The 22,085-nt window shown below is 52.6% G+C and overlaps 1 protein-coding gene across 1 annotated transcript; it reads left to right on the top strand.

Moving 5' to 3' along the window:
- Positions 1–1,363: 1,363 nt before the first annotated feature.
- On the top strand, positions 1,364–21,796 carry LOC102461322 (IgGFc-binding protein). The gene is made up of 12 exons (XM_075908265.1): positions 1,364–2,579; positions 3,098–3,738; positions 3,975–4,174; positions 4,572–4,713; positions 6,341–6,672; positions 7,965–8,538; positions 9,795–10,393; positions 11,579–12,237; positions 13,997–14,726; positions 14,878–15,448; positions 17,011–17,210; positions 20,502–21,796. The coding sequence occupies exons 1-12, from the start codon at positions 1,552–1,554 to the stop codon at positions 20,946–20,948; spliced, it is 6,123 nt and encodes a 2,040-aa protein (XP_075764380.1). The 5' UTR covers positions 1,364–1,551; the 3' UTR covers positions 20,949–21,796.
- The last annotated feature ends 289 nt before the right edge of the window (positions 21,797–22,085 follow it).

Here is a 22,085-nt window from a genome sequence, read left to right as displayed (position 1 = left end):
TTAGTAAGGAAAACAGAAAATGTTCAGCAAACTCATATTTTTCTGCTAGCAAATTTTCAGAAGCTGCATTTTCAGCTGCAAAAATAATTCTTCTGGACAATCCTAACCAACATGAATTGAAAATTATTTCTCCCAAGATTCATTCGCTTAATTCTTTTTCTGAGCTTATATGTATTTTCTCTTTTTGAAGTTAGTTCCCATAATTTTCTTACTTTGACATTGTCATTGTAACTCTATCTTTTATTCTTCTGTCTTCAGTCATTGGTTATTGTACATCGGATTTATATGGAAGGAGGTTTCTATTTGCAATTTTAATAGATTACCTGATGATAAACAGGTGGAATATTTTTGTGATTCAGAAAGTTTCCTAAATTGAAAAAAATTGGTTTTGAAATTGATAAAATAATATTTTTGAAAACTACTTACTCTGCTAAAGGGAAACTGAAACATAATTAATCAGGTTTTATTAAAAAAGTATAAAAATGAACAAAAAAAATTAATTCAAAATCCACGACTTGGATTTTGCTTACAATCACTGTATCTAACTATTGTGCTTTCAAAGTTCCTTGCTCAGTGTCAAACAGTTCTCACTGACCCATTGGCCCCTACTCCCAGGTGAATGGCGTGCTGACCAACCTACCGTACAGCCACAAGAGCAGCAAGATCTCCATGTACCGGAGGGGGCAGGAAGCAGTGATCCAGAGCGACTTCGGTCTCACAGTCACCTTTGACTGGCAGAGCCGGATCACCGTCTCTGCGCCAAGCAGCTACGCCGGCGCCCTGTGCGGACTCTGCGGGAACTTGAATGGGGACAAGGGAGATGACTTGACCATGAAGGGCGGCAGGTTGGCCCCAAACCCAACGGCCTTTGGGCAGAGCTGGAAGGTGGCGGATATCCCAGGCTGTGTGGAGGTTGCCAAGGACGAGTGCTCAGATCTAGCAGCTGTGGAGAGACGCCAGCGAGGAGTAAGTCAGGAGTGCGGGCTCCTCCTAGACAAGAGCGGCCCCTTCCGAGAGTGTCACAGCAAAGTCGACCCGCAGGGCTACTTCCAAGACTGCGTGTACGACTATTGCTTCTTCCAAGGCCGACAAGCTGTGACATGCCAGCTTCTCACCAGCTACGCCGCAGCCTGCCAGGCCGCCGGGGCGGCTGTCTCTGCCTGGAGGAACAGCTCCTTCTGCAGTAAGTGCGAGCAGCTTGGCACCGCCTGCAGGGCTGAAGGGAGAAAAAGCGGCGTGTGTGGTTGGGGCAAAGATGAGCTGGTGGGTGGTCTGGGAAGGGGATTTGAGATGTTTCTGCCATAGCAGTAACAGGCTCCAACCCAGCCCAGGGAGGGGGGACTGGCAGGTTCGGGGTGGGCATAGGAGAGGCTGTGGGGCTTCTCCTTTCCAGGGGACATCAGCTGTGACATGGCCCTAAGACAGGGGAACTAGCTGGCTCAGGGGCGGGCGACTGGACTACAGAGTCTGTCCCCTGGAGGGTGTGAATTCCAACCCAGGCTCTGCGGGGGCGAGAAGTTGACTCGGTGCGGCTGGCTCAGGGAATGGGAAATGGGCCAGGATTTCCTAGGGGGTGGGTCTGGTGAAGGTCCTCACTGGGAAGTAAGCCCATCCCAGAGCTCAGGCCAATCACTGGAACTCACCCGAGCTCAAGAGCTGAGCGGGCCGTGGAGACGGGGCTCCCCTGTGCCAAGGGGCCGGCAAGGGCACATTGGCTGGGCACAGCAGGACGCGTCCCACACTGCCCCCCCCCCCCAGCTCCTCTCCTCCAGCCAGTGCCCGGTGGCGTTTCCCAGCCCCGTCTCCTTTCCTCTGTGTGGGATGCTAACGCCGGTTGTTCCACTGCCAGGTGTCTCCTGCACACCAAACAGCCACTACGAGGTCTGCGCCCGGGGCTGCCAGTCGACCTGCCTCTTGGCCCCGGTTCAGTGCTCGGCTCAGTGCTGGGAGGGCTGCGTGTGCGACGAGGGCTTTGTGCTGAGTGGCGACGAGTGCGTCCCTATGTCCCAGTGTGGGTGCCTGCACCAGGGACGTTATTATAAGGCTGGGGAGACCTTCCACCCGACCTGCCAGGAGCAGTGTGTGTGCTGGGCCGGCGGAGACGTTGTGTGCACGGGGCTTTCCTGCCACCCTAATGAGGAGTGCAAGCTGGCGAACGGCGTCCGGAAATGCCGCCCTGTCGGATCCGCAACGTGTACTGCTGCCGGAGACCCCCACTACGTCTCCTTCGACGGGGTCGCCTTCGACTTCCAAGGCACCTGCACCTACATCCTGGCCAAGACCTGCGCGGACACCGGGAACCTGACCTCCTTCGCCGTGAAGGTGGAGAACGTGCCCTGGGGCAACGGCAGGGTGTCCGTCACCAGGCTGGTGTCCGTGGAGGTCTACAGGCTCACGCTCACCCTGCTGCAGAACCGGAAGGGGCTCGTCATGGTAAGTTCTGCCAACGATGGGGCCGAACCCTGCCATGGCAATGCAAGGGCCACTTGTCCCACAGGTCATTTATTCAAAATAATTCTCAGTAGGACTCAGGGTCTGATGGTGACCATGCTGACACCAGAGGCCTTTGGGTTTCCCTGGTAAAGTGAGACCAGAATCCAGCACCCACCCCAGTGCAGCCAGTGGATGATTTAACATTAACCCCAGAAAGCTGAGATCAGAATCCTGCCCTGAGCCCCTTACACTGAGCAAAATGACTCAGGATTTACCTTGGACTCTAGGGGTATGTCTAGACTACAGGGTTTTGTCTAGACTACATCCAGGTCTGTGGACAAAGCCGCTTTGTCGACATAACAGTGTGGACGCAAAGGACAGTATAGATGCAATAATGCCTTCTATTGACAGAACTCTGTGAACAAAAGGCGTTATTCCTCGTAGAATGAGGTTTACATACGTCAACAAAACTCCTGAGTTTTGTCGATGTTATGTCGACATAACTCTAAGGCACTGTGGATGCAGGTATAGTTTTGTCGACAAAATCCTGTAGTCTAGACACACCCTAAGAGATCAGACTCTGCCCTAACATAACTGAGTTCAGTGGAGTCACTACAGATTTGCCCAGCCGTCACTGAGACCCTCCCTTGTGCCCATAACCCAGCCCTGCAGCACCCCTACCCCTGCTCAAGGGAACACTCTGTCTCTCCCAGGTGGACGGGGTCTCCCACAACCTGCCTGTGGTTGTGGCTGAGGGGCAGCTCCAAGCATATCAGCACGGCGGGAACGTGCTGGTGCAAACGGACTTCGGCCTCACCGTGAGCTACGACCTGGTTTACCAGGCCAGAGTCACTGTTCCAGGGAACTACCAGGGGCAGACGTGTGGCTTGTGTGGGAACTACAATGGGCGCCAGGACGATGAATTTCTGCTCCCTGACAGCAATCTGGCCCCCAACATGGCAGCGTTCGGGTCGGCCTGGAAAGTCCCGGTCCCGGGGGCGGCCTGCGAGGACGGATGCAGCAGGAACAGCTGCCCGGTTTGTGAGGAGAGGAAGAAGGACGTCTTCAAACAGCGCCACTACTGCGGGGTGCTCACAGACCCCAACGGCCCCTTCGCCGCCTGCCACGGCACGGTCAGCCCCAGCATGTATTTCAACAACTGCCTCTATGACGTGTGCCTGGCCAACGGGGACTCCCCGGTCCTGTGCCAGAGCATCCACAGCTACGTGACGGCCTGCCAGGAGGCTGGGGCCTCCATCCAGCCCTGGAGGAGCGCCTCCTTCTGCCGTAAGTGCCAGGATGCCGGTGTGACACAAGGCCCGTCTCTCCCACAAGGGGGAGGGGAAGTGCGGCAATACTGGGCATCTCACGTCAGGCCACTGGGCTACTTCTGAGACGCCTTTGGGTGGGAACCAGCAACTTCATGTGCTGCTCTAAGAGGGCCCTGGGTCTCTCGTCCCGTCTCCTCTCCTGGATGTCTGTACCTACAGCCCATGGGGTGAGATCTCTCCCCCCATCCAGTGCTTCTCTCTCTGTTTCAGCTCTGCGCTGCCCGGCCCACAGTCACTACGAGGTGTGCGCCGACCTGTGCAGCACCACCTGCACCAGGCTCACCGACACCAGGAAGTGCCCAGACACCTGCGCCGAAGGCTGCCAGTGTGACGATGGCTTCCTCTTCGATGGCCAGGACTGCGTGGCCCTGCAGGGCTGTGGGTGCTTCAGCAATGGGAAATATTACAAGGTACCACCCCCTTCGGGGGTGTTAACACCCACCCGCTCGCCTCCTCCATGCCCTGCTCCCATCAGCCACGTGGGACCAGACTGTTGTGACTTGCCATTGGCCAATGCCCGAATCTCAGTGGGACAGCAAAAGGCGCTCATGGGGCAAGACTGGTTGCATGGGCCCTGGCTCTGGGAGGGCAGCAAGCGACAGTGATTACAGCAGGGGCCTGGGAATCAGGACTCCTGCATCCTCTCCCTAGCTCTGGGAAGGCAGTGGTCTCGTCTGGAGTAGAGCAGGGGAGGGCTAGAACGTGAGAAACTCTATTCCCAGGAATGGCCCCAGGGAACTGAACATCTTCACACAGAAAACCTCCATTCACGGGGTAGCTTGTGTTACTTTTCCTCTTTTCACACAGCCTAACGAGACAGTCCTGACTGACGTGTGCCAGCAAAGCTGCACCTGCCTTCCGGCCCAAGGGATGACCTGTGAAGCCCACAGCTGCGCCAGCGACGAGGCCTGTCAGATAAGAGACGGAGTCATGCAATGCACCAACAGAGGTGAAAGAGAGCCCGAGAGTTACACAAGAAGGGAGGGGAACGTAGAGACACCGTGCCATTTCCAGGGGGCGCTCAGGACTGCTGAGGATCGGACCCACTGTCCAGGTTCCATCCTTAGGCGAAGGGAGAGAGTGCAGTCTAGTTGTTAGAGGGGGGTGGGATGTGAGCCAGCACTTCTGGGTTCTACTCCCAGCTCTGGGTGGAGTGAGAGAAGGTTGGGAAGGAGGCTCTGTGGTTTGGAGTTCAGAAGCAGAGAGGCTGGATGTGTCTGTTCACGTGAGCGGTGCACTGTCGTGGAAGGGTATAAATTATTCAGGAAGGGCAGTCGGGAGGAAAATGGGTGGGGCTCAGGGAGAGGAGTGCGTCGCACTGTAGGTAAGAGAGCTGCGTGATTCCTCAGAGTGCCATTAGAGCTTGTAGAGTGTCCGTGGGTTATGCTAATAGGTGGGCAAGGCTTTCTTGAGACCACGAGCAGAACCTTTCAGATCCAGGCCCTGCTTCCCATAGGGGACCTCAATCCCACTGGTGTCTGCTGGGAGACCGATACAGCAGTGCCCAGACAATCCAGGGTGGTTTTGGAGAACACTGGGGACAACTTCCTGGTACTCGTGCTGCAGGAACCAACCGGGGCCTTGGTCAGCTCGACCTGCTGCTCACAAACAGGGAGGAATTGGTAGCGGAAGGAGATGTGGCTGGCAACCTGGGCAGCAGTGATCACGGGATGGCTGAGTTAAGGATCCTGACCAACGGAAAAAAAGGAGAGTGCCAAAATACACACCCTGGACTTCAGAAAAATCAGACTTTGACTCCCTCAGGGAAGTGATGGGGAGAATCCCCGAGGATGCTAACATGAGGGGGAAAGCTTCAGGATGTAGCCAAGTTAGTCTGTACAGAAAAAGCAACAAATGATGGCTGTATTTTAAAGACACCAAATGACAGGTGCAGGAACAAACCATCCCGATGTGCCGTAAGAAAAGCAAATAGGGCAGGCGACCAGCCGCGCTTAGAAGCAAAACCCTTGGCGAGCTTAAACCAAACAATGAAGCTCCCAAGAAGTGGACACCTGGATAGTTGACTAGGGAGGAGTAGAAATCTATTGCTCGAGCGTCCAGGGGTGTAACCAGGAAGGCCAAAGCGCAATTGGAATTACAGGTAGCAAGGAATGTGAAGAGTAACAAGAAAGTTTTCTACAGGCATGGTGGTCAGGAAAAGTGGGAGACCCTTACTGAATGGGGGGTGCAAGCTAGTGATAGATACTGTGGAAAAGCTGAAGTACACAATGGTTTTTTTTTGGGGGGGGGAGAGGTTTGCCTCCCTCTTCACAGGCAAGATCAGCTCCAAGGTCAACTGTTGAGGTCCTACCGCTACCTATTTCCTTAATCCTACTCGTGCAGAGCTTCTTCAGAAGCCAAGGAATTTTCTTTTTAATCGTCCAATGTGCAGGGATGAAAGGGACCTGGTTTCTGCCTCTGGGAAACCAGCTCCCATTGACTCCTCTCTGCTGGCCCCACTTCTGACTGGCTTTGGTGGGCCAGCAGGTTCTGGAGGACAACTGGGCCTGTACTGACCCACATTCTCCTGCCACTTAGCCCTCACTCATGGACTACTGCCATTTCTTTCCTTGCAGATCCCTGCAAAGAGGTGAAGTGCCGGGAGAAGGAGACGTGCAAGGTCAAGGACAGCCTTGCAATGTGTGTGCCCAACTACTCTGGGACCTGCTGGGGCTGGGGAGACCCGCACTATCACACCTTCGATGGGCTGAACTTCAACTTCCAGGGCACCTGCACCTACACCCTGGCCAAGTACTGCGGGAGCGACCCCTCCCTGGTGCCCTTTACTATAGATGAAAAGAATGACAACAGGGGGGGCAACCAGGCTGTGTCCTACGTGCGTCTGACCAACATCTACGTCTACGGGCACAACATCTCCATCCACAAGAATGAAGTTGGAAAAATCAGAGTGAGTCCAAAATGCACACATGGTTGGAAAAGTCACATTTGGGATAAAACCTTCTCCATCCATCACGATTCGCATTTAGACACCCCTCTGTCTGACCCATGCATATCTCTCTTTCTCTCCATCCACCCCAGCCATCCGTAGTCACATCTAACTTCCCATCTATCGAACCGTGCATCTTCATACGCTTCTGTTTCTCTTGCCAAGCGTCCATCTCTATACAGGTCCATCCTTCGCTCTCAGTCCATCCCCATACACACCTCTCTTTTTCAGTGTTACCATCTACCCTCCCCATACTTAGTTATCTATCTCTGCTGGCTCAAGACCAAATCTTTTTTGGAAAATAATGTGTTTTTTCATCCACTCCATGCGCCACTCTTGGTCTTTGTTTCTTTTTCAAGGATTTCTGGTGAATCAGATCTTTTATTTTGAGAGAGAGAATTCTTTTTTAAATGAAATCTTAGAGAACATTTTCAGGACTGTCATTTTCAGGACTGCCCCCTTTCTGCAGTCACAAGGAGGCCATGTAAAGAAGAAAGATCCAAAACATCGACATTCCCAAAGAGAACTAATCAGTCCCGAAGTGAACCAATTTAAAAGCAGGTCTTTGGCCCTCACAAATCACGTGGGCAATCTTGTCTCCATGGTTCAAACAAGATACCTCAGGGTCTCAGAGAGCTCCCGTTCCCCCATTCTCCCCAGGACAGCAGGTCCCTCCAGACCTCACAGGCTAACTGACCCCGCTGCGGCTTCCACCCCAACAACGAATATCTGGAGCGAAATCAACTAATTACGAGGACAAACAACAATGAAGAAGTAAAACATTTTTTAAAAACCATACAACCAAAAAACTAAACTTGTTCATTTTGAAGCATTTTGACCAGCTCTCTCGGTCTCTTGCTCTCTTTCACAATCTCTACTTTTGGGTTTCCTACAGCTGGCTGTCATCGTGGTATTCAGCCGTCCTTTACCTTTCTCAATGCTAATCTTTCTGGTGAAATTCATTGTCAATGGATTTTGGAGTGAGGGAAAGGGGTTTCAAGCAATAGGGGAGAAACTTTATTAAAGGCAAGGATCTTGCAGTATTTCCTACAGTTGGCCAGACTCTAGATTTATCCAACCAGCACCGGAAATTCACTCCAGACCCAGGTCCCTTGGAGACAGAACGTTTTGTCCCTTAGCTCTCAAGCGCTCATTCTGGGCCCTCTCCTCTGTACTGTCCCAGAGCAGTGTGCCACTTGTGAGGGGGGAGAGGGAAAGAGAAATAACAGTTGGCTCTTTCCTCCTACCTCTAGATCAATGACATGAGCAGCAGCGTGCCAGTGACCCTGGAAGATGGTAAAATCAAGCTCTACCAGAGCGGTCTCAGTGCTGTCTTGCAGACAGACTTCGGTCTGCAGGTTTCCTATGACTGGAATTGGCACCTGATCATCACCCTCCCCAGCAGCTATTATGGGGCCACGTGCGGCCTTTGTGGGAACTTCAACCAAAACCATGGAGATGAAATGACGTCACCCACCGGCACCAGGGTCTCCTCCATCGTGGAGTGGGCCAGGAGCTGGAAAGTCACAGACCAGGACCCCTTCTGCTGGGATGACTGCAAAGGGAAATGCCCAGCCTGCGAGGAGGGCAAGCAGGAGATCTACGGGGGCGACGAATACTGCGGTTTGATCAGCAAAGCACCGGGAGGGCCCTTCAGAGAGTGTCACCCTAGAGTGAGCCCTGAGGACATTTTTGACAGCTGCGTCTACGACGTGTGTCTGAACGGGGGAGCCAGGATAATCCTGTGCCAGGCGCTGGGGGCCTACGCTGCCATCTGCAAGAAACATGGCCTCACCGTCTATGACTGGAGGACACCGTCCGGCTGTGGTGAGCTCTGGGGTTTGGTTTCTTTATTGACAAAGGCAGCAATTACACTAGCCAGGCTGTTTACTCAACTGCTTGAGGAGATGCTGAGTGGGCTGAACAGGAGGGGCAGACGTCAGGCACCCTGGCGTCTGGACATCCTGGGGATGTGGGCATGAAAGGTCCCCGGCTAGATTGACAAGGGATGGACACCTGGCTTCCACGCAAGAGATCAGTGAAAGGGAGAGAGTCAATATATTATTAGGGTATGGATTAGATGCATAGGGAGATTAAATGCATTCTCTAGATGAACACACGGATTGAGAGGGATAAGATTATTTAGGGATGTGAAATATATTTAATGAAGGCTAAATGGATTAAATGGATAGAAAGATTAAATGGATTAAATCAGGGGAGAGATGGATTGGATGCACAGGGAGAAAACATGGATTGGGGGAAACATGAGAGGAATAGATGCTAGACTTATGGATGGATGGATGAATGAAATGGATTTTACCACTATGTCAAGAAAAGACAATCTCAAGTCCTCCCCTCCCTGTGCACTTGAATCCTGCTCTTCCTGTGCACTGCAATCCAAGTATTCTCGGTCAACTTGCAGAAACACATCCGCAGAGTGACTGTGTAGCCCGTTGGTTAGCATGGATGCATTTGTTGCTCTTGCTGGTACACGTAAGGAGGTGGTGAGAATGAATGACTTCCAATAAGGGGTCATCAGCATTGCGTAGGGAGGATGTAACTGATGACCAGAGGAGAGGGATGGATTTGGTGGGTGGCCTGGATGGAAGAGAGGGACGGAGCAGAAAGCGGTGGAAAGATGAGCCCCATCTGATATGGTACGTGGAAATGCAGGATCACAGCCCAGCAGGATCCATTTAGCATTTCCACTTCCGTGGTCTGGGTGCTGAGTCCCAGGCATTTGGAGTAGGTGGGGCTTTTAGATGAAGCCCCACAAGTGAGGTCTAATCTGCTCTGGGAGCACCTTGCCGATCTCTTTGGATTTTCTAGAGGAAGGGGGCACTGTCCCAGCTAGCAATCTTCGTGCCTGTGCTGTGCTCCAGACACGGCCTTACTGCGGCCAATTGTACATCAGGCCTGTGATTTCTTGATACTGTACACCGGGCCTGATTGTACATCCTCTGAACCAATAGACGATGCTGATTGTTCATTAGAATTTGTCTCTGGCTCCTGCTGCACCTAAGACGGTGTTTTAAGTCCATTTCCTGTGGTGTTACATCTCCCCCTCTCTGTCCCCCTCCCAGCCCTGCCCTGCCCTGACAACAGCCACTACGAGGCCTGCGGGGATGCCTGCCCGGCCAGCTGCTCCGACCGCACTGCCAACGCCTCCTGCCCAGAGCCCTGCGTGGAGACCTGCCAGTGTAACGCCGGTTACGTCCTCAGCGCCGGGCAGTGCGTCCCCGTGGGGAGCTGTGGCTGCAACTACAACGGCCGCTACTACCAACCCAGCGAGGAGTTCTGGGCCGATGAGAACTGCCGCTCTCGGTGCAGGTGTGACCCCAGCCTGGGCATGGTGCTTTGCCAGGAGACCAGCTGCAAGGCCAGTGAGAGATGCGCCGTGGTCAATGGGGTCCGGGGCTGCCAGCCAATCAGCTACTCCACCTGCACGGCCTCCGGGGACCCTCACTACACCACCTTCGACGGGAAGAAGTACGACTTCATGGGCACCTGCATCTACCAGCTGGCGAGGGTCTGCTCCCAGGACCCCACGCTCACCCCGTTCAGCATCAAGGTGGAGAATAACAACCGGGGAAGCAAGACCGTGTCCTTCACCAAGGCGGTGACCTTGGAGGTGTATGGCAGAAACATCACTCTCAGCCAGCAGCATCCCCGCAAGATCAAGGTAGGGGCGGAGAGCCGCAGGGCTGCTTGGGGAGCTGGGAGCAGGAACTCTTGCTCTGGAACCGGTGCCCCTGATTTCCCTCCCCACTGCAGTGACGAGTCCTGCTTCCATTGCATGCTAGTGCTGCTGTAGGGGAAGTAACGGAGGGCCTCTTTGTGAAGCTCTGCAGCAGGCTTTTCTTCTCCCACTGTGTGCAGCTGAGCCAGGGTAGCTCCCTCCTCCAGCTGGAGATCTTGTCCCATTACCTTCAATGGAGTTACAGCCAATATCCACCAGCTGAGGAACTGGCCTATTTAGTCCAAAGGAGCAAAGGCCAATAACCTCCTCCACTGGCATCCTTGAGCCCAACTTCTAGGTTGTTCACATCCTTCCAGGAATCTGACAGTGGAAATCTGGAGTCAATTGCATTCACTCTGCCCCAGAGGGGTGAAAGTCCAAGGGCTGTCCTCAAGGAAACCGCCAATGTGGCACAAGGGAACAGCTGCAGCGCTTTAGTGCGCCAGTGAAGGTGCTAACAAAGCCCAGAGGAGACATTCTCCCCGGGCATAGGTAAGCCTCCTCCACAAGAGGCGCTAGCTAGCGTGCCGGGGAATCCTCCTGTCGATCCGGCAAGCTCTGCAGCAGCTGTTAGGTCAGTTCCACTGCACCTGTCAGGGGTGTGGAGTTTTCACACCCCTGAGTGACAATGGTACTGACCTCATTACTAGTGTGTAGAGCAGACCCTAGCGTAACTGAGAGTCAAACCATCTGCACCACGTGTGTCCCAGATGGGCAGCTTCTCGGTGAACCTGCCCTGCTGCGCTACTCCCATTGCCAGACCCACTGCCGAACCGGAGCCGGGGATAAAGCCCGGGAGCCCCAGCTCCAGCGTGCCAACCACTGCACCCCATTGTCCTGCCAGAGTTGAGGATACCACCTAGAGATCTTCATTCCAATTCCCCGCTGCTCTAGCTCACCGGACCGCATTTTCCCTACACAACTGGGATCAGCAGCCAGCTCTCCCAGCTCTCCCTCCCCCCGCCGCCCTGCTCTCAGCTACTATGCCCCAAGCCCAGCCTCCCGCCCCATGCCTCTGCCTTCTCCTCCTCTCCCAGAGCCGGGGATGCAACCCAGGAGTCCTGGCTCTCTCCCTCTCCTCACAGTGTTCGCTCACAAGTGAGCCCAGTACGGCCGTGTCTCTTCCAGGTGGACGGAGTCTTTGTGGATCTGCCTTTCTACCATGAGGAGAAGCTTCAGGCCTATGTCAGCGGAGCCCACGTCCTCATCAAGACCGCCTTCGACCTGAGGGTGACCTTTGACTGGAACAGCCTGGTCCGGGTCACCGTGCCCAGCACCTATGTCAACGCCCTCTGCGGCCTGTGCGGCGACAACAACCAAACCGCCAGTGACGACCTGACCATGAGGGACGGGAGACGGGCGGCCAACGCCGTCCAGTTCGCAGAGAGCTGGAAGGTGGAGGAGAGCCCAGGGTGCTCGGACATCTGCACCGGGAACTGCCCTCTCTGCAGCGAAGCTGAGACACAACCCTACAAAGGCCCTCGGTTCTGTGGGCTCCTCACCACAGGGGACGGGCCCTTCAGAGAGTGCCACAGAGTCATCGACCCCGCCCCCTTCTTTGACGACTGCGTCTTGGACACCTGCCAGTACAAGGGTCACCGTGACGCCCTGTGCAGCGCGATCAGCACCTACGTGACGGCCTGCCAGGCCCGGGGCATCCCGTTGGGGCCGTGGAGATCGGCCTCCTTCTGCAGTAAGTGTCACCTACTACAGTCTGCTTTACTTGGTAGCCTGCACGTGCGGTGCCCTCTTCACGAGGCTCAGAACGGCCCAGCCGTGTCTCATAGGCCCTAAACAGCCAGTGTGGCTGACTGTAAAGGTCACCGACTCCGTTTTGCTGTAAGTTTGTGCTGTAGCCACAGAATCCTGGGTCATTACTGACACCCACCTGCCGGGTGTTGGAAATACTTTGCACACACTGGTCATCCTTCCCAGCAGGGTGCTTGAAAATGGAGGCAGAACTAAAGGGAGTTGCTCCAAGTCACACAGGAAGCCAGTGGCAGAAACCACGAGTCCTGACTATCAGGCCTCCAGCACTAAACTTTGCACAGTAGCCCACTGCCAGAGCATGGGACTCAACTTGGAAGATGTCCCCTTGTCTTCAGCTCTTATCACTACACCAAAGGCCAAAAGAGAAATCTGGACTCTGGAATCCCAGCCCTTCTTTGGCTAGCCAGCTAGGCCCTAATCCCTTTCCAGCCCTGGCAACAAAACCCAGAAAACCTGATTGCAAGACATCCAGCAATGACTTGCTAGCTCCCACTGGCTGGTGCTCACAGCAGATCAGTGCACCCAGCCAGCCAATGTTTCTTCTGCAGTGAGTGTCACCAATTGACTCCCCTTCATGAACTGGCTGATGTGCATATCCCCACCCTCTACAGGGTAGGATTGGAATGGGTGACCCATGTGTTAGTGCCACTATAGAGCTACTATCTTCCACCAGCCTTCCTCCAGTGTCATTGACTGGAAGTCAGAATCACAGAAGAGGTCATCAAGTCTTACCTCCTGCCTAAAGCAGGATGAACCCCAAATAAATCATCCCAGCCAATACTTTGTCAAGCTGGAACTTAAAGATCTGTAGGGATGGAGATCCCACTCCCTCCCTAGGGAACCCATCCCAGTTTTTCCTAATATCCAATCTAGACCTCCCCCACTGCAACTTTAGACCATTGCTCCTTGTTCTACCATCTGTCACCACTAACAACAGCCTTTCTCCATCCTCTTTGGAGCCTCTCTTCAGATAGTTGAAAGCTTTTATCACATCCCCCCTCACTCTTCTCTTCTGCAGACAAAACAGACCCAACTCCCTCAGCCTCTCCTCATAAGTCATGTGCTCCAGCCCCCTCATCATTTTTTTGTCCTTTGTTTGACCCTCTCCAATGCGTCCACATCCTTTATGCAATGGGGGCCCAGAATTGGATGCCAAATAAAGGGGAATAATTAGGGTTACTGTAATTGAACTTTCAAAAAAGAGGACACTTCTGAGAGGGAGTGTATCTTTATCAGTATCTGTATCTACGCACTCACGTTGTGTTAATGTGTTATACAGTACTAACACATGTATACAACGTGAGTGGATAGATACTGATACAGATACACTCTCAGGAATGTCCCTAAACAATCATTTTCCCTAAACAATCATTTAGGAGGTTACCCTAAACAATCATTTTCCTAGATCTGGTGGTAATGCTCTTCCTAATGCACCCCTCCTCACCTCTGCTTTAATTTTATGTTGCTGTATTTTGGTATGCTTGCCAGCACCTCTCTCCCAGGAGAAGCCAGTGGTAGAAAAGCCAGTGGTAGAACCCAAGAGTCCTGATTCACACCACGAAACAGTACAAAACAACCCATTGTCCTAATTCAGAACAGCTGTTGGAACATTTCCCCTTCTCCACAGTCCTTGTTTCCCCTCCAAGAGTCAGAAATAATATCCAGGACAATTGACACCCATCTGCACTTCTCTAATCCTGTGAATCCCACCACCCTTCCACATCTGGGTTACAACCCAAGAGACCTGACTCTCAGGCCCCTTGCTTTAATCATTAGGCCCCACACCACTCCCAGAGTTAGGAATAAATCCTCGGAGTCCTGGTTCCCAACCATACCAGGCCCTATTGTACATGATACGAACGGGGAAAGATTTGTCTCCAGTTACCTTCACATTTCTTCTTTATCCTTCTGCTCTCTTGCAGGCCCCACCTGCCCCCGCAATTCCCACTACGAGCTCTGTGGGAACGGTTGCCCTGCCACCTGCCACAGCCTCTCGGCACCGGACAGCTGCAATGCCCCCTGTGCCGAAGGGTGTTTCTGCGACGCTGGGTTCCTTCTGAGTGGTGACCAGTGTGTCCCCATCGCCCGGTGCGGCTGCGTGCACCATGGCAGGTACTACCGGAGGGGAGAGGAGTTCTACCCCAGTGCCTCCTGCCAGGAGCGGTGCCGGTGCCAGGATAACGGGGCCGTCGAGTGCCAGGAGGCCTCGTGCAGAGCCAGCGAGCAGTGCAGGGTGGAGAACGGAGTCCTGGGCTGCCACGCCAATGGCTGTGGCAAATGCATCGCTTCTGGAGATCCCCACTATCTGACCTTCGATGGACGGGCCTTTGATTTCCAGGGCACTTGCACTTACAGCTTAGCCAGGGTCTGCAGTAGTGACACTGGGCTGGCCAACTTCTCTGTGGTAGTAGAAAATGAGAGCCAAGTGTCAGTGACACGGACGGTGAGCGTCTCTGTTCATGGCTACACTGTCACCATGGAGAGGGGAAGGAAATGGAAAGTCACGGTAAGTCCTGTCTGAGATTACGCTCATTGTAGCCTAGAGTGACGTGTGTGTGTGTGTGTGTGTGTGTGTGTGTGTGTGTGTGTGTGTGTGTCCATAACACAGCTTCTGAGTCCCCACTGATGACGAAGTCATTTCTCACTCATTGGCACAGGTGGATGGGGAATTCTACACTCTCCCACTGGCTACCGATGATGGGAAACTTTGGATCAACCAGGAGGGGAACAACATCATTGTCCAGTCTGCTTCTGGCCCGAAAGTCCTTTACGACACCTCCTATTATGTCCTAGTCTCCGTCCCCAGCTCCTACCAGGGACACGTGTGCGGCTTGTGTGGCAACTTCAACGGTGACAAGAACGACGACTTCCTGCTGCCCAGTGGGAAGAGCGCCCAGAACGCGGATGAGTTTGGGGCTGCCTGGAAGGTGCCCGTGGAGGGCGTCACGTGCTCCCATGGTTGTGGGGACAGGTGCCCCATCTGCGATGCAGCAAAGATGGTGCCGTACCAGGCTGAGAGCTCCTGTGGGTTGATCAAAGCTCCAGCCGGTCCCTTTAAAGACTGTCACTCGCTCGTCAGCCCTGCCGAATATTTCAGCCATTGCCTCTATGACATGTGTGCGGCCAACGGAGCCAGGGAAATCCTCTGCCAGAGCCTGCAGGCCTACGTGGCCGCATGCCAGGCAGCTGGAGGCACAGTCAGAGCCTGGAGAACGGCCTCTTTCTGCCGTAAGTTTGTTTTCCTCTGAATGCGCAGTTAGTGTCGCTGTCACAGCCCCTCTCCAAGCGTTCTGAGGGGTCAGTGGCTCTTTAGGAGTGACTGCAGGGGATGGGCCGGGTGAGGCAGGCCTGGTCTACACTACTCCTAGAAATCCGATTGGCCTAGCCACATCGCTCCAGGCCGTGAGAAATTCCACCCCCGGTGCGAGGTAGCTAGGTCGCCCTCAGTCTGCTGTCCACACAGCTGTGTCCATGGAAGAATTCTCCCAGCCACTGAGCCACCGTCTCTCAAAGAGGCAGATTAACTGCACCAATGGGAGAACCCCTTCTGTAGATGCAGGAAGCATCTACAGCAGGGTGCCCCAGCAGCATAGCTGCCACGCCATAGCTGTGTGTCCAGTTAATGGCAGAGTATCAGAGACTCTCTGCTTGTCAGAGCTCCAAGCTAAAGCTCTTACGAGAGGTGAGGAGCTGGCAGACTGCATGCTCAGGGGATGTGTGGGAGTATAACAGCAGTGCTGCAGCTATACCACAATAGCTGCTGTAGTGCACACACAGCCTCTGTCATTGACAGTCTCCTCCTCAGTCAGTGTGGACCCTGGGTACCAAGGCAGTGCTAGGCAGTGCTGAATTGCTACAAGCGGGGCGAATGACTTAGTGGAAGGCACTCTTCTCTGTGAGGCAATTCTTGCACCAATGTATCCTCCATGGCTGGGCTAGAGGGCGCCGTGCCATTGAAGGGTATAGAGACCCAACCTCCAGCTATAGTCAGAAAAATCTCTCTTCTAGTGCTGAAATAAGATCTAAACCAGCAAGTATGAACTACAAGAGCAGGGTGTCAATATACCTATTTAGATTGACTGAAATGTTGGGAGAATTTCTGTCAAATTTGCTGAATTCTTTTGGTTAGAAATAATCATTCTGGAAAAACTGAAGCAATTTGATTTTTTGAAATTTGAAATGACTTTTTCAAGGTTTTTTAAAGGTTAAAAATACCCTGAAAAAATAAAATACAAATGCTTTTGTTTCAATTTCAACTTAGCTAGAGAACAGAAAATTGGTTATTCACCACAAGTGAATGTTTAAAAAATTATTGTTTTCAGAGGCTGACCTGGACAATCCCTTCCCAAAATTTGGTTTGACTAGAACCCAAACCGTTTTTTCCAATGTTGTCTTTTAATTGGAAAAAAACTAATTTCAAATTGACCAAAACATTTTGCCTTAAAATAGTTTTTTGTCCACTTTTTTTGTTTCAACTCCACTATTTTGGGGTGGCTTTCACTCTTTTGTGTGCATGCCTGTGGTTTTGTTTTTAATTGGCCAGATTTGGAGACAAAATTCAGTTTTGAAATAAAAAGTTTAAAAAAATATTTTAACTATTTATTTTAAAAAGCAACAGGCTTTTTCCTGCAGAAAATATTTGTTGAATTTGACCCAAATGAAAAGTGAATTTTTCAGAAAAAATTCTGTCACTAAAATATTTTGCCCAGATCTATTATCCACACGGCTGTAATAGTCCATGGTGGGATCAGTTTTACAAGCCTCTCTCTCATTTGCTTCTGTCTCTTCAGCTTTCACCTGCCCAGCCAACAGTCACTACGAGCTGTGCACAAGGTCCTGCGATTTCACATGCGCCGGCTTGTTCTCCCCTGCCCAGTGCACTGCGAAGTGCTTTGAGGGCTGCCAGTGCAACGCTGGCTACGCATTCAATGGGGAAACGTGCGTGTCCATGGAAGGATGCGGCTGCCTGCATGACGGGCGCTACCTCAAGGTGGGTGCTGGGGTATCAGGAGGCTGTCGGCCTTGAGGCTTTTTGCATTGGCTGCCTGTGTAACTTTGGGACTGTCCCAGCTTCCCAGCGGGAGTTCCAGTGACTGTGTCTGTGTCCTAGAGCTGCCCTGCCTTCAGTCACCCCCCTGCCATCCGCTGCCATCTAGAGCATTGGGCTAGAAGAGCTTCAAACACCTGCCCTGCCTGATCCTGGCACCTGGAAATGAAACCGTATGCCATGGCCTGGGCCCATCACAGAAAATCCATGGGAGTGGATGGAGAATGGGATAGGGAGCCCTTCCCCACGAGGGTGCTGTATACACTCAGGCTACGTCTACACTGGCAGCTTCTTGCGGAAGAACAGCCGTTCTTCCACAAAAACTTGCCGGCTGTCTACACTGCATGAGTGTTCTTCCAGAAGTAAATTTACAGTACAGCGTTGTAAAACATGGCTTCTTCCGGAAGAGTTATTCCTCTCTCCATGAGGAATAAGCCCTCTTGTGCAAGAGTTCTTCCAGAAGAGGGCAGTGTAGACAGGGAACATGAATTTCTTGTGTAAGAAGCCCGTATGGTTAAAATGGCCATCAGAGCGTTCTTGCAGAAGAGAACGTCTACACTGCCATGGATGCTCTTGTGTAAAAGCATATCTTTTGCGCAAAAGCACATGGCAGTGTAGACACTCTCTTCTGGAAGAGTTTTTGCACAAGAACTCTTCCACAAAAGAGTTTCTTGCGCAAGAAGCTGCCAGTATAGACATAGCCTCAGGGTGGTAAGACCCACTTTGCCATGGAAACGGGCTAAAGCACTGACAGCCTGCCTGTGCCCAAAAGGACAGACACCTTCTCCCACAATTCACTGGGAAAGAATTCCAGTGTCATGGATTCTCAGGGGCTGGTCTCTGCTGCAGTCTGTAACTAGTTTCTTGGAGGAGGACCCTTTTAATGTTCCAGGTCTCAAAGACCCACACTAGCCTCTTGCCTCATGAGTCCGCAAAATGGCTCTTTGGGCGCCAGAGATCTCTTGTCTCATCCATGGTACCCTGCAGTGAGTCCAGACAAGCTGTTCCCGTGGAAGACTCATTTAGGATGATCAGACAGCAAATTTGAAAAATCAGGACTGAGGGTGGGAGGTAGTTACAGTGGGGGAAGGTCTAGGTTGGATATTAGTAATTCACCTTCCCTAGGAGGGTGGAGAAGCACTGGGATGGGTTCCCTATGGAGGGGGTGAAATCTCCATCCCTAGAGGTTTTTAAGTCCCAGCTTGACCAAGCCCTGGCTGGGATGATGGAGTTGGGTTAGTCCTGCTTTGGGCAGGGGGCTGAACTTGATGCCTCCTGAGGCCTCTTCCAACCCAAGCACTCCATGGTTCTATTGCAACGGGTACTGATAGAAGACATCTCATCACCATGGGCTTGCTCCTACCTCTTCAGGATGCAAAGCCCTCAGGGTATGTCTTCACTAGCCCCCTAGTTCAAACTAGGGAGGCTAATGTAGGGATTCGAAGTTGCAAATGAAGCCCGAGATATTTAAATATCCCAGGCTTCATTTGCATCGTCCCGTCCGGTTGCCATTTTGAAATTTCACTAGTCCGGACTAACTGCCCGCGACTACACGTGGCAGGGAGCTGGTAGTTCGAATTAAAGCCCCTAATTCAAACTGCTGTTAAGCCTCCTTGCAGGAGGAATAACAAGTAGTTCGAATTAGGGGCTTTAATTCGAACTACCGGCTCCCTGCCGCGTGTAGCCGCGGGCAGTTAGTCCGGACTAGTGAAATTTCAAAATGGCGACCGGATGGGAAGATGCAAATGAAGCCCGGGATATCTAAATCCTGGGCTTCATTTGCAACTTCAAATGCCTACATTAGCCTCCCTAGTTCCAACTAGGGGGCTAGTGTCGACATGCCCTCAGTGAGTATGTAACTCCAGCAGGTGGAATAAAACCTGGGATTTCTTAAGCTTAGAACATGAGACTCTACTGCATGGGCTGAAAGCCAGCTGGCTCTCAGCTAAGGCTGAAGAGTAGACTCATACTCTCTGAAAGTGGTCTTGGTGCCACTGAGTGGGACAGTCCACCACACCCAGGGTATGTCTACACTACCCCCCTAGTTCGAACTAGGGGGGTAATGTATGCATACCGAACTTGCTAATGAAGCCCGGGATTTGAATTTCCCGGGCTTCATTAGCATAAAGCCGGCGCCGCCATTTTTAAAAGCCGGCTAGTGCGAACCCCGTGCCGCGCGGCTACACGCGGCACGGGCTAGATAGTTCGGACTAGCAAGCTATTCCTAACTATCTGTACGCCTCGTGGATAGCTTTTAAAAATGGCGGCGCCGGCTTTATGCTAATGAAGCCCAGGAAATTCAAATCCCGGGCTTCATTAGCAAGTTCGGTATGCATACATTACCCCCCTAGTTCGAACTAGGGGGGTAGTGTAGACATACCCCCAGAAAGTGTGTGTGTTACAAGTATTCAAGGTAACAGGTTGTTAATCCCCTAGCTACAGCATCTGAAAGGTCTTGGGTTAGCCCAGAGAGGGAAAGACAGAGAGAGGAAGAAAGAGAAAGGCAGAAAGAAGAGCCCCCATGAGCTTGGCTCTCCACCCAGCCACTGGCACCTTTCCCCTTCTCCAGATCAGGGCCTTTGCTCTGCTTTCTTGCAGTTAAATTCTCTCTGAGTGGTCAGTCAGTGCTGGTGAATGTCCCGGGCTTTGCCGTTTCCACTGTCTCTTCCAGCCCCTCCATTCACAGGTCTGGACTTTACTCCATTTGTTACTGACCCCAGCATCCAACCAGGCAACTACATGAGTATAAATGAGGATGACACCTCACCCCCTCCCCTTTACACTCAGTGCACAGCACTACAATGCACCAAGGGACACTGAGGCGGTCATAGACCTCATCAAATATTACTAAAATTCCCACTTTGATCACCTCTGGAGCTGCTCAGATTATTGCAGCACAAAGCACCATGGCATATGCCCCTAGAGGTCCCAGTGGCACACATGGCAGAGCTCAGCACTATGGAGGAGGGGGATACAGTAATTTGAGTAGGATTTTGCACTTTGGCTGTTCACACCTGGGCTAAGCTACCTGCACAGAAGAAAGATCCCCCGAAATAACTCTGCTCACTCACTATTGATAGGTAAGCCCCCAGTGCAATGGATAGGTAAGCCCCCGACCTCCACAGCCTCCCACAATTTAAACAATCAAAGGGAGCTTTGAGTTGAAAAGTCCCAATCCCAGGATTTTTCTCACACTGCTTTGCTGTAACAAATTTGTTGGGAATTTCCCTGCAGGCCGGGGAGAGTGTCATCTCCAGCACTTGCTCAGAGAAATGCACCTGCCAGGCCTCAGGCGGGCTCGTCTGCAAGCCACACAGATGCCTTGTCCAGGAGATCTGTGCGCTACAGGAGGGGGTGCGCAGCTGTGTGAAGCAGAAGGGCCGGTGCATCCTGTTCCCGGGAGGCCAGCTCACCTCCTTCGACGGCGCCTCTGGTGGAGATCTCCCCAGTGGAGCGTACGAGCTGGCGTCTCTCTGCAACAGCAGCACCCCCTCCTGGTTCAGGCTGGTGGTGGAGGTCAGGGCCTGTGGTGATGAGGGACGCACGGCTGGGACGACCGCCTACATTTTCTTCCAAGATGCCTTCATAGCTGTGAAAAGGAGCAAGGAGACCTGGGTAAGAGGGGCCCGTGTCAGAACAGCCTCAGGCCAAGGGGCAGGCAGCTCATTCAGCGGCCAGTGAATTGATGAACATTACAGGAATGTTGACCCTCATAACCGAGGCCCATCTGGGCAGCTCGGTGACCAGTTCATGAGCCTCACGAACCCCCTGTGCTGACAGGATGTGGGGTACAGGCTCTGGGGGTGGCGAGCGGTGGATGAACAATTATTCAGTAGCAAAGAATGAATTAGAACCCAGGAGTCCTGACTTCCCCCTGTTCTAGCCCTCCAGAGCCCACTCCCCTTCCAGAGCTGGGGATGCCAACCAGGAGTCCTGCCTCCCAGCCCCCGCCCCTCCCTCACTGTGTCTCACCTTGAAGATTGGAGGAGGAGAGGCAGGGACACTGTCTGTGAGCTAGGCAGGCCTGGAGAAGAGCTCTGTGCAACCTTAGAGCTTGTGCTGCCACCAACAGAAGTTGTTCTCACAGAATATATGACCTCCCCCTTTTTATCCCTCTCTTAATTGGCCACTGTCATTATAAAAATAAGTGCACATACCATTGACCAAATATGTAAATTATGGCATTACATTATTTGTATCACATCTCTAGAGTTCTTTACTTTTCCCTCTGAGAGACATACCACTGAGGGCAGGAGGGACTTTGGCGAATCAAGTTTCAAATCACTGCACCTTTATTGGGTACTTAGCAAATCAGAACAGTTTGCTCTCCAGAGCACTGGTCATTGATTGGCTCCTCAGAGTGTTTTCTGCACCTCCCAGCCTAACTCTGTAGCTCTTTAATGTGGCCCAGAGACTCTAGATCCCATTTCCTGGTATTGAGGCTCATGAATTCTAGATCTAGTGTTGTAATGGGGCCTGTAGGCTCTAGATCCTGCTACCGTGTAATGTGGCCTGTGAACTCCAGCTCAGCTCTGGCCCCCATTTCATTCACCCTCATGTTCCCTGGCTCTCCTCTGACCTATATCTGTGTGTCCCAGGTGAACGGGCGCTCGGTGTGGCTCCCAGCAAAGGTCTCCGACGTGGTGTCGGTGAGCGAGTCTCAGGGCGGTGTGGCCGTGGTCCAGGCCTCGGGGGTGCAGGTTCTGTTCAGCCCCAGTGGGCAGGTGACGGTGCGAGTCGGCGAGAGCCTGGCTAACAAGCTGTGCGCATCCTGCGGGAACTTCAACGACGATGTTGCTGATGACCTGCAGCTGCCTG

Source organism: Pelodiscus sinensis, chromosome 24, assembly GCF_049634645.1.
Source record: "Pelodiscus sinensis isolate JC-2024 chromosome 24, ASM4963464v1, whole genome shotgun sequence".
In the NCBI taxonomy this organism is placed as follows: domain Eukaryota; kingdom Metazoa; phylum Chordata; order Testudines; family Trionychidae; genus Pelodiscus; species Pelodiscus sinensis.
This window is presented reverse-complemented; position numbering and strand designations above follow the sequence as displayed.

Excerpts from the sequence above, each read along its gene's own strand:
- LOC102461322 (XM_075908265.1), top strand. The coding sequence starts at position 1,552 with ATGGGCCAGGATTTCCTAGGGGGTGGGTCTGGTGAAGGTCCTCACTGG. Across the intron at positions 2,580-3,097 it reads GAGGCCTTTGGGTTTCCCTG|CCCTGCAGCACCCCTACCCC; the intron begins GTAAAGTGAGAC and ends CCCATAACCCAG. Across the intron at positions 8,539-9,794 it reads GAGGACACCGTCCGGCTGTG|CCCTGCCCTGCCCTGACAAC; the intron begins GTGAGCTCTGGG and ends TCCCCCTCCCAG.